The 17,946-nt window shown below is 52.4% G+C and overlaps 1 protein-coding gene across 1 annotated transcript in view; it reads right to left on the reverse strand.

Moving 5' to 3' along the window:
* serpinc1 (serpin peptidase inhibitor, clade C (antithrombin), member 1) overlaps positions 1-9,556 on the reverse strand; it is a 90,408-nt gene extending 80,852 nt beyond the window's left edge. The window contains exons 1-2 of the mRNA XM_067989622.1: positions 9,341-9,556; positions 811-1,204 (exon numbers count right to left, since the gene is read on the reverse strand). Of these exons, the coding sequence (XP_067845723.1) occupies positions 811-1,203 (393 nt within the window). The 5' untranslated portion in view covers position 1,204; positions 9,341-9,556. The remainder of the gene's footprint in view (positions 1-810; positions 1,205-9,340) is intronic.
* Positions 9,557-17,946: the final 8,390 nt, after the last annotated feature.

Consider the following 17,946-nt stretch of genomic DNA (forward strand, 5'->3'; position numbering starts at 1 on the left):
TGGAGCTGCACTCATCCAGGCAAGTGGAGAGTATTCCATCACACTCCTGAATTGTGCCTTGTAGATGGTGGAAAGGCTTTGGGGAGTCAGGAGGTGAGTCACTCGCCGCAGAATACCCAGCCTCTGACCTGCTCTTGTAGCCACAGTATTTATGTGGCTGGTCCAGTTAAGTTTCTGGTCAATGGTGACCCCCAGGATGTTGATGGTGGGGAATTCGGCGATGGTAATGTGCCATTGAATGTCAAGGGGAGGTGGTTAGACTCTCTCTTATTGGAGATGGTCATTGCCTGGCACTTGTCTGGCACGAATGTTACTTGCCACTTATGAGCCCAAGCCTGGATGTTGTCCAGGTCTTGCTGCATGCGGGCTCGGACTGCTTCATTATCTGAGGGGTTGCGAATGGAACTGAACACTGTGCAATCATCAGCGAACATCCCCATTTCTGACCTTATGATGGAGGGAAGATCATTGATGAAGCAGCTGAAGATGGTTGGGCCTCGGACACTGCCCTGAGGAACTCCTGCAGCAATGTCCTGGGGCTGAGATGATTGGCCTCCAACAACCACTACCATCTTCCTTTGTGCTAGGTATGACTCCAGCCACAGGAGAGTTTTCCCCCTGATTCCCATTGACTTCAATTTTACGAGGGCTCCTTGGTGCCACACTCGGTCAAATGCTGCCTTGATGTCAAGACCACGAACTGGTCCGGCATGGGTGATAGCGAATCAGCAGCTGCTTTCCATCTGCCCCCATTTTTATCCCCTTACCTGAGGCTCACGCTATCCCCGGTGAGATTTTCAGAGCACGTACCTGCATCAGCTGCTGCAGGGTGTCCCCACACGCTCCCAGTTTAGTCATGGCGAATGCTGTGGAAATGCTCAGAGGCGACATGAAGATATTCTCCTCGTTGGACTTGGAATCAGCAAGCTGTTTGTAAAACTCGATGGCAAACCTGCTGTTGGCCCTGGACAGCTCCCAGACACGAGGGTTGGTGTTGCCAGGCAGCGTCTTGGCTTTGGGCTGACCCTGCCCTCCCCCCGTCTCCACCGGCTGGACTTTCTTGTCTGGACTACGATACACACACATGGGTTGCCCTGGGATGTCCTTGAGTTTGGTGTTACAGTGGGACAGACTGTTGTGATCAGAGAGGTGGTCAGACGCCCCCACTAACACTACACAGAGGAACAAGGCGTGGAGTCTCATCCTGGAAGGGGAAGAACAGCCCACGTTAGTGCGGGGGTAGGGCGAGGGGGTTTGATTGAGCGATTCCTTAAGAGGTACAGTAAAAGAAAGAAAGAGCTTGCATTTCTATAGCACCTTTCACCTCCTCAGGTCGTCGCAAAACACTTTACAGCCAATGAAGTACTTTCAAAGTGTAGTCACTGTTAAAATGTAGGAAACGCGGCAGCCAATTTACGCACAGAAAGATCCCATAGACTTGAGCACATAATCCACGCTGACCCTCCCATTGTAGTACTGAGGGAGCACTGCGCTGTCGGAGGGTCAGTACTGAGGGAGCGCTGCACTGTTGGAGGGTCAGTACTGAGGGAGTGCTCCATTCCCTCCGACAGTGCAGCACTCCCTCAGTGCTGTCCCTCCGACAGTGCAGCGCTCCCTCAGTACTGACCCTCCGACAGTGCAGCGCTCCCTCAGTACTGACCCTCCGACAGTGCAGCGCTCCCTCAGTAGTGACTCTCCGACAGTGCAGCGCTCCCTCAGTACTGACCCTCCGACAGTGCAGCGCTCCCTCAGTACTGACCCTCCGACAGTGCAGCGCTCCCTCAGTAGTGACTCTCCGACAGTGCAGCACTCCCTCAGTACAGACCCTCCGACAGTACAGCGCTCCCTCAGTACTGACCCTCCGATAGTGCAGCGCTCCCTCAGTACTGACCCTCCGACAGTGCAGCGCTCCCTCAGTACTGCCCCTCCGACAGTGCAGCGCTCCCTCAGTACTGACCCTCCGACAGTGCAGCACTCCCTCGGTACTGCCCCTCCGACAGTGCAGCACTCGCTCAGTAATGACCCTCCGACAGTGTAGCGCTCCCTCAGTGCTGACCCTCCGACAGTGCAGCGCTCCCTCAGTACTGACCCTCCGACAGTGCAGCGCTCCCTCAGTACTGACCCTCCGACAGTGCAGCGCTCCCTCAGTACTGACCCTCCGACAGTGCAGCGCTCCCTCAGTACTGACCCTCCGACAGTGCAGCGCTCCCTCAGTACTGACCCTCCGACAGTGCAGCGCTCCCTCAGTAGTGACCCTCCGACAGTGCAGCACTCCCTCAGTCGTGACCCTCCGACAGTGCAGTGCTCCCTCAGTACTGACCCTCCGACAGTGCAGCACTCCCTCAGTAGTGACTCTCCGACAGTGCAGCACTCCCTCAGTACTGACCCTCCAACAGTGCAGCACTCCCTCAGTAGTGACTCTCCGACAGTGCAGCGCTCCCTCAGTACTGACCCTCCGACAGTGCAGCGCTCCCTCAGTACTGACCCTCCGACAGTGCAGCGCTCCCTCAGTACTGACTCTCCGACAGTGCAGCGCTCCCTCAGTACTGACCCTCCGACAGTGCAGCGCTCCCTCAGTACTGACTCTCCGACAGTGCAGCGCTCCCTCAGTACTGACCCTCCGACAGTGCAGCGCTCCCTCAGTACTGACCCTCCGACAGTGCAGCGCTCCCTCAGTACAGACCCTCCGACAGTGCAGCGCTCCCTCAGTACTGACCCTCCGACAGTGCAGCGCTCCCTCAGTACTGACTCTCCGACAGTGCAGCGCTCCCTCAGTACTGACTCTCCGACAGTGCAGCGCTCCCTCAGTACTGACTCTCCGACAGTGCAGCTCTCCCTCAGTGCTGACCCTCCGACAGTGCAGCACTCCCTCAGTACTGACCCTCCGACAGTGCAGCACTCCCTCAGTACTGACCCTCCGACAGTGCAGCGCTCCCTCAGTACTGACTCTCCGACAGTGCAGCTCTCCCTCAGTGCTGACCCTCCGACAGTGCAGCGCTCCCTCAGTGCTGACCCTCCGACAGTGCAGCGCTCCCTCAGTACTGACCCTCCGACAGTGCAGCGCTCCCTCAGTCCTGACCCTCCGACAGTGCAGCGCTCCCTCAGTACTGACCCTCTGACAGTGCAGGCACTCCCTCAGTACTGACCCTCCGACAGTGCAGCACTCCCTCAGTACTGACCCTCCGACAGTGCAAGCGCTCCCTCAGTCCTGACCCTCCGACAGTGCAGCGCTCCCTCAGTACTGACCCTCTGACAGTGCAGCACTCCCTCAGTACTGACCCTCCGACAGTGCAGCGCTCCCTCAGTAGTGACCCTCTGACAGTGCAGCACTCCCTCAGTTCTGACCCTCCGACAGTGCAGCACTCCCTCAGTACTGACCCTCCGACAGTGCAGCGCTCCCTCAGTGCTGACTCTCCGACAGTGCAGCGCTCCCTCAGTACTGACCCTCCGATAATGCAGCGCTCCCTCAGTCCTGACCCTCCGACAGTGCAGCGCTCCCTCAGGACTGACCCTCCGACAGTGCAGCGCTCCCTCGGTACTGACCCTCAGTGAGTGCAACACTCCCTCAGTACTGCACTGGAGTGTCGGCCTGGCTTATGTGCTCAAGTCTCTGGAGTGAGACTTGAACCCATGACCTTATGACTAAGCCATGGCCGATACGGTAAAGTAAGTGGGCAATGAACTAAAATAGTCCCACACCAATATGGTGATTTGGGTGCCGGGGTTGTGAATTCACACTGTTGTTATTATGGGATGGATTCAGAGGCCGAGAGCAACAGCCCAAATCTGCAAGTCTGCGAGGTTGTTGCAGAAAAGAAGTACTTTTGAAGAGTAGTCACTGTTGTCATGTGGGAAACAATCAATCTGCGCACATGAAGATCCCAGAAATGAGTGACAAAAGTGTCTTCACTGTTCTGGCAGTGGGCTTTGTGCAGTGTCAGGGGAGTGTCCATACAACCCAGCAATACACAGAGGGCAATGCTGGCCTGAATTATATAGGCAGCCTGACACCCTGCCAAAGAGCCCACCCAGACTCAGGCCTCAGATCAAATCCAGACCCAGGCCTCACACCACACCCAGACCCAGGCCTCACACACACGCAGACCCAGACCCAGACCCAACACCACACCCAGGCCGAGGCCTCACACTAAACCCAGACCAGGCCTCACACCACACCCAGACCCAGGCCTAACACCACACCCAGCCCCAGACCCAGGCCTCACACCACACCCAGACCCAGGCCTAACACCACACCCAGCCCCAGACCCAGGCCCCACACCACACCCAGACCCAGACCCAGACCCAACACCACACTCAGGCCGAGGCCTCACACTAAACCCAGACCCAGACCCAAGCTTCACACCAAAACCAGGCCCATGCTTCACCCAAACCCAGACTCAGGCCTCACACCACACCCAGGCTTCATACCAAACCCAGACCCAGGTCGAGACCTCATACCCACAGCCAGGCCTCGCTCCACAGCCAGGCCCAGGCCTCACACCATACCCAAGCCTCACACCAAGCTCAGACCCAGGCTTCACACCACACCCAGACCCAGGCCCTCACACCAAGCTCAGACCCAGGCCTCGCACCACACCCGGACCCAGGCCCAGGCCTCACACCATACCCAGACCCAGGCCCAGGCCTCACACCATACCCAGACCCAGGCCCAGGCCTCACACCAAGCTCAGACCCAGGCTCGCACCACACCCAGACCCAGGCCAGGCCTCACACCATACCCAGACCCAGGCCCAGGCCTCACACCAAGCTCAGACCCAGGCCTCGCACCACACCCGGACCCAGACCCAGGCCCAGGCCTCACACCATACTCAGGCCTCACACCAAGCTCAGACCCAGCCCAGGCCTCACACCATACCCAGGCCAGGCCTATCCCCAGTTACCCAGAGAAGGTGGTGATGGGCCTTCTTGTAGCGGTTTGATACGACTGACTGTCTTGCCAGGCCACTTCAGAAGGCAGTGAAGATTCAAGCATGTTGGTGTGGGACTAAAGACACATATAGGTCCAGAACAGGTAAGGACGGCAGGTCACTTTCCCTGAAGGACATTAGTGACCAGTTGGGTTTTAACGGCAATCCGACACTTTTACTGATTCCAGCTTTTTATTTCCAGATTTTTTTCGAACTGAATTTAAATTCTCAAACTGCGGCGGTGGGATTTGAACTCACGTTTCTCCGGATTATTAGTGTCAGCCGTGGCTCAGTGGGTAAACACTCTGTCCTCTGAGTCAGAAGGTCATGGATTCAGGTCCCCCAACCAACATCACTAAAACAGATGATCTGGTCATTATCACATTGCTGTTTGTGGGATCTTGCTGTGCGCAAATTGGCTGCTGGTTCCCTACATCACAACAGTGACTACACTTCAAAAAAAAGTACATAATTGGCTGTAAAGCACTTTTGGATGTCCTGAGGTCGTGAAAAACGCAATATAAATACAAGTTTTTCTTTAGTCCAGTAATATAACCACTGCACACCCCAATTCCTGAATCACTGTTTTATAGAATACGTGAAATGCTTCTTTAATGAGCTACGAAAAGCCAAACTACAGATCAATCAGGCAATTAGATCTGGGAGCGGTGGTGATATATTCACCTCGGACACCTTCAGAATTTCAGGCAGGGTCTGGCACCAGTAAAGGGGTCTTCATGGGGTAAAGGGGTCTTCATGGGGTAAAGGGGTCTTCATGGGGTAAAGGGGTCTTCATGGGGTAAAGGGGTCTTCATGGGGTAAAGGGGTCTTCATGGGGTAAAGGGGTCTTCATGGCCTCATTCTTCCATCACTTCAAAGGTAAAAATCAAAACAAGCTACCCCCTTAAACCTTGTTCCTTCTTCATCGATCCACACTATAGGCCTCACACACACCCCCACCTCCTCTAAACCCCCCCACCCCCACTAACTCCCCCACCCCCCTCTATCCCCTCACCCCGTCAATTCCCCCACCCCCCTCTCAATCCCATCCCCCTCTATTCCTCCACCCCTCTATCCCCCTCACCCCCTCTATCCCCCTCACCCCCTCTATCCCTCTATCTCCCCCACCCCCTCTATTCCCCCCACCCCCTCTATCCCCTATCTGCCCATCCCCCCTCTATTTCCCCCACCCCCTCTATCCCCCTCACCCCCTCTATCCCCCTATCTGCCCCATCCCCCTCTATCCCCCTCACCCCCTCTATTCCTCCACCCCCTCTATCCCCTCACCCCCTCTATCTCCCTCACCCCCTCTATTCCCCACCCCCTCTATTCCCCCCACCCCCTCTATCCCCTATCTGCCCCATCCCCCCTCTATTCCCCCCACCCCCTCTATCCCCCCTCACCCCCTCTATCCCCCTATCTGCCCCATCCCCCTCTATCCCCCCTCTATTCCTCCACCCCCTCTATCCCCCTCACCCCCTCTATCCCCCTATCTGCCCCATCCCCCTTTATCCCCCTCACCCCCTCTATTCCTCCACCCCTCTATCCCCCTCACCCCCCTCTATCCCCCTATCTGCCCCATCCCCCTCTATCCCCCTCACCCCCTCTATTCTCCACCCCCTCTATCCCCCTCACCCCCTCTATTCCTCCACCCCCTCTATCCCCCTCACCCCCTCTATTCCTCCACCCCCTCTATCCCCCTCACCCCCTCTATCCCCCTCACCCCCTCTATTCCTCCACCCCCCCTCTATCCCCCTCACCCCCTCTATTCCTCCACCCCCTCTATCCCCCTCACCCCCTCTATTCCTCCACCCCCTCTATTCCCCCCACCCCCTCTATCCCCCTCACCCCCCTCTATCCCCCTATCTGCCCCATCCCCCCTCTATTCCCCCACCCCCTCTATCCCCCTCACCCCCTCTATCCCCCTCACCCCGTCTATTCCTCCACCCCTCTATCCCCCTCACCCTGCTCTATCCCTCCGCCCCCTCTATCCTCACACCCCCCCACATTGATTCGAGTGGCAGTCAGTGAGACCCCCACCAGAGGGTGATGGAAGCACTGCTGCTACACCGTGCTGAGTAATTGCAGCCAGCACAGCCTGGCACGGCGGGAGGAGACGTGGGGTGTGGGGTGTGGGGTGTGGGGGCATCGACACATCTCACCCCCACCGAACAAGCACCCGCCACAAATCATGGGGCAACTGTAGCCAATCGGCAGGTAACTGCGTCCCTCCCCGGCAAATCGGGTGTCGCTGGTCATTCCCCTCCACGGATCCAGAGCCCACCTGTGCTGGAAGATCAGGGATACAAGGGAATCTGGGCAGGGGGTGAGTGCCCATCAAATGTCTTCAGAACCACTTTGGTTATTTGCGCTGGACCCTTTTCAGTAATGAGCACAGTTCCCGTTGCCCATGAAGGATTCACAAGGCAGTAACTGCCCAAGAAGGAGATTAAAATCCACAAATATTCTGCTCATTTTTTCCCTCTTTCTCCCTTCACTCCAGGCACCAGGTCACACTGGGATACAGTTCCACAGGCACTCAGAGCACTCTGGCAAAGGATCCTTCTTCACATCTGAGGGTGGATCAGAAGGAGGGTCAACCGGGGAGGGCATCACAGCTGAAGCCGCTCCTGTCCTCACCCGATCCCTCCCTCACCCGATCCCTCCCTCACCGGATCCCTCCCTCACCCATCCCTTCTGCATTGGATCCCTTCTCGCCCGATCCCTCCCTAATCGATCCTTTCCTCATCAATCCCTTCCTTGCCCAATTCCTTCCTCACCCGATCCCTGCCTCACCCGATCCCTTCCTCATCGATCCCTGCCTCACCCGATCCCTTCCTCATCGATCCCTGCCTCACCCGATCCCTGCCTCACCTGATCCCTGCCTCACCCGATCCCTTCCTCATCGATCCCTGCCTCACCCGATCCCTTCCTCACCCGATCCCTGCCTCACCCGATCCCTGCCTCACCTGATCCCTGCCTCACCTGATCCCTTCGTCATCGATCCCTGCCTCACCGGATCCCTTCCTCACCTGATCCCTGCCTCACCTGATCCCTTCGTCATCGATCCCTGCCTCACCTGATCCCTGCCTCACCTGATCCCTTCCTCACCTGATCCCTGCCTCACCTGATCCCTTCCTCACCTGATCCCTGCCTCACCTGATCCCTTCCTCATCGATCCCTGCCTCACCTGATCCCTTCCTCATCGATCCCTGCCTCACCTGATCCCTGCCTCACCTGATCCCTTCCTCACCTGATCCCTTCCTCACCTGATCCCTGCCTCACCTGATCCCTGCCTCACCTGATCCCTTCGTCATCGATCCCTGCCTCACCTGATCCCTTCCTCACCTGATCCCTTCCTCACCTGATCCCTTCCTCATCGATCCCTGCCTCACCTGATCCCTTCCTCATCGATCCCTGCCTCACCTGATCCCTGCCTCACCTGATCCCTTCCTCACCTGATCCCTGCCTCACCTGATCCCTGCCTCACCTGATCCCTTCGTCATCGATCCCTGCCTCACCTGATCCCTTCCTCACCTGATCCCTTCCTCACCTGATCCCTGCCTCACCTGATCCCTGCCTCACCTGATCCCTGCCTCACCTGATCCCTTCCTCACCTGATCCCTTCCTCACCTGATCCCTTCCTCACCCGATCCCTTCCTCACCTGATCCCTGCCTCACCTGATCCCTTCCTCACCTGATCCCTTCCTCACCTGATCCCTTCCTCACCCGATCCCTTCCTCACCTGATCCCTTCCTCACCTGATCCCTTCCTCACCTGATCCCTTCCTCACCTGATCCCTGCCTCACCTGATCCCTTCCTCACCTGATCCCTTCCTCACCTGATCCCTTCCTCACCCGATCCCTTCCTCACCTGATCCCTGCCTCACCTGATCCCTGCCTCACCTGATCCCTTCCTCACCTGATCCCTTCCTCACCTGATCCCTGCCTCACCTGATCCCTGCCTCACCTGATCCCTTCCTCACCTGATCCCTTCCTCACCTGATCCCTTTCTCACCCGATCCCTTCCCCACCTGATGTCCACGTGCTGACCCTTTCCAGCGGGGGGGTCACTGGATAGCAGTCCGAACCTGGATCCATGGGGGGGTTTTGTTTCCTATCTGTAGATTGCGGGGGGGGGGGGGCGGGGGAGTTGGGGAATAGTTGGGGGGAACTGAGGCCCATTCGAAAACTCCTCCAACCCCAGCATGAACCCCGCGGGGGATTGATCCTGGGACCCTCACTGCCCCCCGTAATCTCCGTAAACCCCAGGCACCAAGCCATCGCAGAGCTTGCAGTCCTGCTCGAATGTTTGACAGTCATTCTTCAGATTGTTTCAGTTTTCCTCATGCTTCTACCTCTCTCCTTCAACTGTACTTGTTTTAAACCTGGGATAGAATTTCAGCCACATACCTGTGAAAGTTCTGTCCAATATCACTCCTCTGCTGATGTTTCAAATGGAATGGCGAATAGCTCCTGAAAACAACAAGGAGAGAGAGAAAACAGCCCACAAGTGCACAGGTCAATGGTCGCGAGGCTGCCTGACAAGCTCTGTCGAGATTACAGAATCTGTACAAACAGCAGTAGCCAGTGGCAGCCTCACTGAAGCTCCATAACAAACAAGGCTCAACTTGCCTTTTTACCCTGGGGGCCTGCTCCTTTGAACTTTCCTCTCCGACACTCCAAATAATAGAGAAGGCACGGTGGGGGGGAGGTGCACTTTTGACACCCGGCCAAAGACTGAGTTAAGAGCAGGAGACGGTGTGCTGAGTCTCGGTTTGTGACTCACTGTCCGCACTCTCGCCTCTGGGTCAGAAGGTCGTGGGTTCGAGCCCCACTCCAGAGACTTGAGAGCATAATCCAGGCCGACACTCCCAGTGCAGTACTGAGGGAGCGCTGCACTGTCGGAGGGTCAGTACTGAGGGAGCGCTGCACTGTCGGAGGGTCAGTACTGAGGGAGTGCTGCACTGTCGGAGGGTCAGTACTGAGGGAGCGCTGCACTGTCGGAGGGTCAGTACTGAGGGAGTGCTGCACTGTCGGAGGGGCGGTACTGAGGGAGTGCTGCACTGTCGGAGGGTCAGTACTGAGGGAGCGCTGCACTGTCGGAGGGTCAGTACTGAGGGAGTGCTGCACTGTCGGAGGGTCAGTACTGAGGGAGTGCTGCACTGTCGGAGGGGCAGTACTGAGGGAGTGCTGCACTGTCGGAGGGTCAGTACTGAGGGAGTGCTGCACTGTCGGAGAGTCAGTACTGAGGGAGTGCTGCACTGTCGGAGGGGCAGTACTGAGGGAGCGCTGCACTGTCGGAGGGCCAGTACTGAGGGAGCGCTGCACTGTCGGAGGGGCAGCACTGAGGGAGTGCTGCACTGTCGGAGGGGCAGTACTGAGGGAGTGCTGCACTGTCGGAGGGTCAGTACTGAGGGAGCGCTGCACTGTCGGAGGGCCAGTACTGAAGGAGTGCTGCACTGTCGGAGGGTCAGTACTGAGGGAGCGCTGCACTGTCGGAGGGCCAGTACTGAGGGAGCGCTGCACTGTCGGAGGGCCAGTACTGAGGGAGCGCTGCACTGTCGGAGGGCCAGTACTGAGGGAGCGCTGCACTGTCGGAGGTGCCGTCTTTTGGATGAGACGTTAAACCGAGGCCCCGTCTGCGCTCCCAGATGGACGTAAAAGATCCCACAGCCACTATTTCGAAGAAGAGCAGGGGACTTCACCCCGATGTCCTGGCCAATATTGATCCCTGAATCAGTATCACTAAAACAGATTATCTGGTCATTATTACACTGCTGTTTGTGGGATCTTGCTGTGCACAAATTACGTTTCCTACATTACAACAGTGACTACACTTCAAAAGAAGTACTTCATTGGCTGTAAAACACTTTGGGACATCCTGAGGTTGTGAAAGGTGTGATAGAAATGCAAATTCTTCAAGTTGTTTATTTCGGTGAGGATCGAGGGAGGGGGAGGAGAGTGTCGGATTAGGTATTTGGAGGCGGGGAAGGAGAAGGAAGTTCAGAGAAGCACTGACCATAGTCCAATCAATAAAACAGAGGATCAAGAGTGTTACTGCCCTCATTCCCAGTGTTACAGTCTCGTTCCCAGTGTTACTGCCCTCATTCCCAGTATTACTGCCCTCATTCCAGTGTTATTGCCTCATTCCCAGTGTTACTACCACATTCGCAGTGTTACTGTCTCACTCCCCAGTGTTACTGTCTTACTCCCCAGTGTTGCTATCTCACTCCCAGGTGTCACTGCCTCATCCCCCAGTGCTACTCTCTCACTCCTCAGTGTTACTATCTCATTTCCCAATGTTACTCTCTCACTCCCCAGTGTTGCTCTCTCACTCCCCAGTGTTACTGTCTCACACCCCAGTGTTCCTGTCTCACACCCCAGTGTTCCTGTCTCACTCCTCAGTGTTACTAACGCACTCCACAGTTTAACTGTCTCACACCCCAGTGTTCCTGTCTCACTCCTCAGTGTTATTGTCTCACCCTGCAATGTTACTGCTCACTCCCTAGTGTTACTGTTCACTCCCAGTGCTACAGTCTCAATCCGCAGTGTTACTGCTGTCTCACTCCAGAATGTTACTGTCTCATTCCCCAGTGTTACAGTCTCACTTCCCAGCGTTAATGCTTACTCCCCAGTGTTACTGCTCACCCCCACTGCTACAGTCTCAGTCCCCAGTGTTACTGCCTCATTCCCAGTGTTATTGTCTCACCCTCAATGATACAGTCTCACACCCATTTGTTACTGTCTCAGTCCCCAATGTTACTTCTCATTCCCCAATGTTACTGTCTCATTTCTGTGTTACTGTCTGAGTCCCTAATGATGCAGCCTTGCTCCCAGTGTTGATCTCTCGCAGTGTTACTGCTCACTCCCCAGTTTTACTGCTCACTCCCCAGTGTTACTGCTCACTCCCCAGTGTTAGCGTATGACTCCCTGTGTTACTGTCCCAGCACCCAGTCTTTCTGTCGCATTTCCCAGTGTTACTGTTGCATTCCTCAGTGTTACTGTCTTATTTTGCAGTGTTACTGCCTCATTCCCTGTGTTATTCTCCACTCCCCGGTGTTAATCCCTCAGTGTCTGGCAGTTTACTCGAAATATATAACATTGTATATGATGATTGTATTTTTCGCGAATTATATTGCTTTCCTTTGGTCTTATTCTATTATTAAATATTTATTTACTCTGCTGGATGAGTTCCCCACCTCACACCTCATTCTGTCGAGAGGAAACAGAGTTGCATTAATGTAGCAATTATCACTCCCAGTGTTACTGTCTCAATCCCCAGTGTTACTGTCTTGCTCTCAATGTTACTCTCTCCCAATGTTACTACCTCACTCCCCAGTGTTACTGTCTCATTCCCCTTTGTTACTGTCTCACTCCCCAGTATTACTGCCTCATTCCTGGTGTTACTGTCTCTCACTCCCCGATGTTAATCCCTCAGTGTCTGGCAGTTTATTCAAAATATATAACACTGTATATGATCATTGTATTTTTCACGAATAATATTGGTCTTACTCTATTATTAAATATTTATATACTCTGCTGGATGAGTTCCCCACCTCACACCTCATTCTCTCCAGAGGAAATAGATTTGCATTAATGTAGCAATTATCACTCCCAGTTTGCTGTCTCAGTCCCGAGTGCTACAGCCTCGCTCCCAGTGTTACTCTCTCCCAATGTTACTGCCTCATTCCCCAGTGTTACTGGGAACATAGGAACAGGAGTAGGCCATTCAGCCCCTCGTGCCTGCTCCACCATTTGATAAGATCATGGCTGATCTGTGATCTAACTCCATATACCTGCCTTTGGCCCATATCCCTTAATACCTTTGGTTGCCAAAAAGCTATCTATCTCAGATTTAAATTTAGCAATTGAGCTAGTATCAATTGCCGTTTGCGGAAGAGAGTTCCAAACTTCTACCACCCTTTGTGTGTAGAAATGTTTTCTAATCTCACTCCTGAAAGGTCTGGCTCTAATTTTTAGACTGTGCCCCCTACTCCTAAAATCCCCAACCAGCGGAAATAGTTTCTCTCTATCCACCCTATCTGTTCCCCTTAATATCTTATAAACTTCGATCAGATCACCCCTTAACCTTCTAAACTCCAGAGAATACAACCCCAATTTGTGTAATCTCTCCTCATAACTTAACCCTTGAAGTCCGGGTATCATTCTAGTAAACCTACGCTGCACTCCCTCCAAGGCCAATATGTCCTTCCGAAGGCGCGGTGCCCAGAACTGCTCACAGTACTCCAGGTGTGGTCTAACCAGGGTTTTGTATAGCTGCAGCATAACTTCTGCCCCCTTGTACTCCAGTCCTCTCGATATAAAGGCCAGCATTCCATTAGCCTTATTGATTATTTTCTGCACCTGTTCATGACACTTCAATGATCTATGTACCTGAACCCCTAAGTCCCTTTGGACATCCACTGTTTTTAATTTTTTACCATTTAGAAAGTACCCTGTTCTATCCTTTTTTGATCCAAAGTGGATGACCTCACATTTGTCTACATTGAATTCCATTTGCCACAGTTTTGCCCATTCACCTAATCTATCAATATTGCTTTGTAATTTTATGTTTTCATCTACACTGCTTACAATACCACCAATCTTTGTGTCATCGGCAAACTTAGATATGAGACTTTCTATGCCATCATCTAAGTCGTTACTAAATATTGTGAATAATTGAGGCCCCAAGACAGATCCCTGCAGGACTCCACTAGTCACATCCTGCCAATGTGAGTACTTACCCATTATCCCTACTCTCTGTCGCTCAGCAAACTTCCTAACCAAGTCCGTACTTTTCCCTCGATTCCATGGGCTTCTATCTTAGCTAACAGTCTCTTATGTGGGACCTTATCAAATGCCTTCTGGAAGTCCATATAAATAACATCCATTGACATTCTCCTGTCCACTACTTTAGTCACCACTTCAAAAAATTCAATCAGGTTTGTCAGGCACGACCTACCTTTCACAAATCCATGCTGGCTCTCTCTGATTAACTGAAAATTCTCGAGGTGTTCAGTCACCCGATCCTTAATTATAGACTCCAGCATTTTACCCACAACAGATGTTAGGCTAACAGGTCTATAATTCCCTGGTTTCCCTCTCTCTCCTTTCTTAAAAAGCGGAGTGACATGTGCAATTTTCCAATCTAGAGGGACAGTTCCTGAATCTGGAGAACTTTGAAAGATTCCCTGGTTTCCCTCTCTCTCCTTTCTTAAAAAGCGGAGTGACATGTGCAATTTTCCAATCTAGAGGGACAGTTCCTGAATCTAGAGAACTTTGAAAGATCATAGTTAGGGCATCTGCAATGTGCTCACCTACTTCCTTTAAAACCCTGGGATGGAAACCATCTGGTCCTGGGGATTTGTCACTCTTTAGTGCTATTGTTTTCTTCATTACTGTTGCTTTACTTATGTTAATTTTATCGAGTCCCTGTCCCCGATTCAATATTAGTTTTCTTGGGATTTCCGGCATGCTATCCTCTTTTTCTACTGTAAATACTGACGCAAAGTAATTGTTCAACATGTCCGCCATTTCCCCATTGTCAATGACAATATCCCCACTTTCAGTTTTTAAGGGGCCAACACTGCTCCTGACCACCCTCTTTTTCCTAATGTAACTCTCAAAGTTCTTCGTATTGGTTTTGATATCCCTTGCGAGTTTCTTTTCATACTCTCTTTTTGTAGCTCTTACTATCTGTTTTGTGACCCTTTGTTGATCTTTGTATCTTTCCCATTCGCCAGGATCTGTGCCATTTTTTGCCTTTTTGTATGCCCTTTCCTTATGTCTTATACTGTCCCTTACCTCTTTAGTTGTCCACGGCTTTTTTTTTGGCAAGTAGAGTTCTTGCCCCTCAGGGGTATAAACCGATTCTGTATCACGTTAAATGTTTCTTTAAAAATTTCCCACTGATCATCAATCGTTTTATCCATTAACAGATTTGTCCAGTTTACTGTGGACAGTCTCTGTCTCATCCCATTGAAGTCGGCCTTACCCAAGTCTAGGATCTTAGCAGCTGATTCACTTTTTTCCCTTTCAAACACCACATTGAACTCGATCATGTTATGATCGCTATTGGATTGATGTTCACGCACAGTTAAGCTGTTAACTAAATCTGGTTCATTACTCATTACTAAATCTAGTATGGCTTGCCCCCTTGTTGCCTCGAGGACATACTGCAGTAGAAAACTATCCCGGACACACTCAAGAAATTCACTACCTTTCTGACAGTTGCTGGATTGCTTTTCCCAATCTATGTGAAGGTTAAAGTCCCCCATTAAGACCACTATGCCTTTGTTACACGCTTGTCTAATCTCTGCATTTATACAATCTAGCGCTTCAGAGCTGCTGCCAGGGGTCCTATACACAATTCCCACTATAATCTTAGATCCTTTCCTATTTCTCAATTCAACCCATAAGGTCTGTGTTGGCTGCTTACCTCTTGTTATATCCCCCTTTATCATTGAATTGATTTAATCTCTAATCACTAAGGCTACTCCTCCCCCTCTTCCATTTTCCCTATCTCTCCTGTAGACCTTATAACCCAGTATATTTAGTTCCCAATCCTGACCATTCTGCAGCCATGTCTCAGTAATAGCTATTATGTCATACCCTCCAATTTGAATTTGTACCTGTAGTTCATTTAATTTATTCCTTATACTCCGTGCATTTGTATATAGAACTCTTAGTTGGGCCACACACCCTAGCCTGACCTTCAGCTTTGATGCTGGGTTAATCGACTTACGCCTTCTAGTTTTCACTTTATCTGTAGTGCCTAAAGTACACTTTCTTTCAGCTGCTCTACGCTTTTCCCTTTCACTTGTTCTTGAACAACTGTTTGTACTATTTGTATTGTAAATTTCCCCTGGGTCTTCCCCTCTCTTGCTGCTCTCAACTTTATTCCCTTCTGACTCCCCGCTCAGGTTCCCATCCCCCTGCCACTCTAGTTTAAACCTTCCCCAGCAGCACTAGCAAACACCCCCGTGAGGACATTTGTCCCGGTCCTGCTCGGGTGTAACCCGTCCCGCTTGTACAGGTCCCACCTTCCCCAGAACCAGTCCCAATGTCCCAGGAATCTAAATCCCTCCCTCCTACACCATCCCTGCAGCCACGCATTCATCCTGTCTATTCTCCTGTTCCTATACTCACTAGCACGTGGCACTGGTAGTAATCCTGAGATCACTACCTTTGAGGTCCTGCTTTTTAATTTATCTCCTAACTCCTTAAATTCACCTTGCAGGACCTCATCCCTTTTTTTACCTATGTCGTTGGTACCGATATGGACCACGACTACAGGCTGTTCACCCTCCCCCTCCAGAATGCCCTGCAGCCGCTCCGTGACATCCTTGACCCTAACACCAGGGAGGCAACATACCATCCTGGAGTCACGTTTGCGGCCGCAGAAACGCCTTTGTGTTGAATCCCCTATCACTATAGCCCTGCCACTCTTCTTCCTCCCCTCCTGTGCAGCCGTGGTGCCACGAACTTGGCTCTTGCTGCTTTCTCCTGATAAGCCATTTTCTCCAACAGTATCCAAAGCGGTATATCTGTTTGAGAGGGAGATGGCCCCAGGGGACTCCTGCTCTACCTGCCTAGTCCTTTTACTCTGCCTGGCGGTCACCCATTTCCTTTCTGCCTGCTTAATCTTTACCTGCGGTGTGACCACCTCACTGAACGTGCTATCCACGATAGTCTCAGCATCGCAGATGCTCCACAGTGAATCCACCCACAGCTCCAGCTCCGAAATGTCGTTAGCCAGTAGCTGCAGCTGGACACACTTCCTGCACACATGGTCACCAGGGACACCCGTAGTGTCCATGACTTCCCATATAGTGCAGGAGGAACATATCATGGGTGCGAGCTGTGCTGCCATGACTTGCCTTAGACTCTCAGACTCTCCTCCCGCTCTCGGTCTCTCCTTTTATACTGTGCTCACCTCTCGGACTCTCCTGCCTCACCTGTGACGTCACACAGTAGTTGTCTCTTGTTGCAGGTCTGCTGCTGCTTTTATTCCCCAATCTCAGTCTTCTGCTGCTCAGGTCCACTGCCGCTCTGGGGAAAAAGTTAGGAAAAGCAAGGCAAAGCAGCACCTCCTTCCACAACTCACCAAACTCTCAGCTGTCTCACTCGGTGCGCCGTTGCACTCAGTGCTGGTTGCGCTAACAGGCCCCTGTATTTCTACTGTTTCATTCCCCATCGTTACTGTCTCATTCGTCATTGTTACTGCCACATTCCCCAGTGTTACTGCCACATTCCCCAGTGTTACTGTTTCATTCCCCATCGTTACTGTCTCATTCGTCATTGTTACTGCCACATTCCCCAGTGTTACTGTCTCATTCCCCATTGTTACTGTCTCTTTTTCCTGTGTTACTGTCTCACTCCCCAGTGTTACTGTCTCACACTCCAGGGTTACTCCCTCACTCCCCAGTGTTACTCCCTCACTCCCAGTGTTATTGTCTCACCCTCAGTGATACCGTCTCATACCCAGCTTTACTGTCTCACTCCCCAGTGTTACTGTCTCACACTCCAGGGTTACTCCCTCACTCCCCAGTGTTACTCCCTCACTCCCAGTGTTATTGTCTCACCCTCAGTGATACCGTCTCATACCCAGCTTTACTGTCTCAGTCCCCCAGTGTTACTTCTCATTCCCCAGTGTTACTGTCTCACTCACAGTGTTACTGTCTCACTCCCCATGTTATTCTCTCATTCCCCAGTGTAACTGTCTTATTCCCCATTGTTACTGTCTCATTCCCCAATGTTACTGTCTCACTCCCCAGTATTACTAGCTCACTCCCCAGTGTTACAGTTTCACTGTCTTACTGTCTCCTTTCCCAGTGTTACTGTTGCATTCCTCAGTGTTACTGTCCACTCCCCGATGTTAATCCCTCAGTGTCAGGCAGTTTACTCAAAATATAGAACATTCTGTCTAAAGGAAATAGAGCTGCATTAATGTAGCTTATCACTCCCAGTGTTACTGTCTCAGTCCCCAGTGTTACAGCCTCACTCCCAATGTTACT

The sequence above is a fragment of the Heptranchias perlo genome, chromosome 9 (assembly GCF_035084215.1).
Source record: "Heptranchias perlo isolate sHepPer1 chromosome 9, sHepPer1.hap1, whole genome shotgun sequence".
In the NCBI taxonomy this organism is placed as follows: Eukaryota; Metazoa; Chordata; class Chondrichthyes; order Hexanchiformes; family Hexanchidae; genus Heptranchias; species Heptranchias perlo.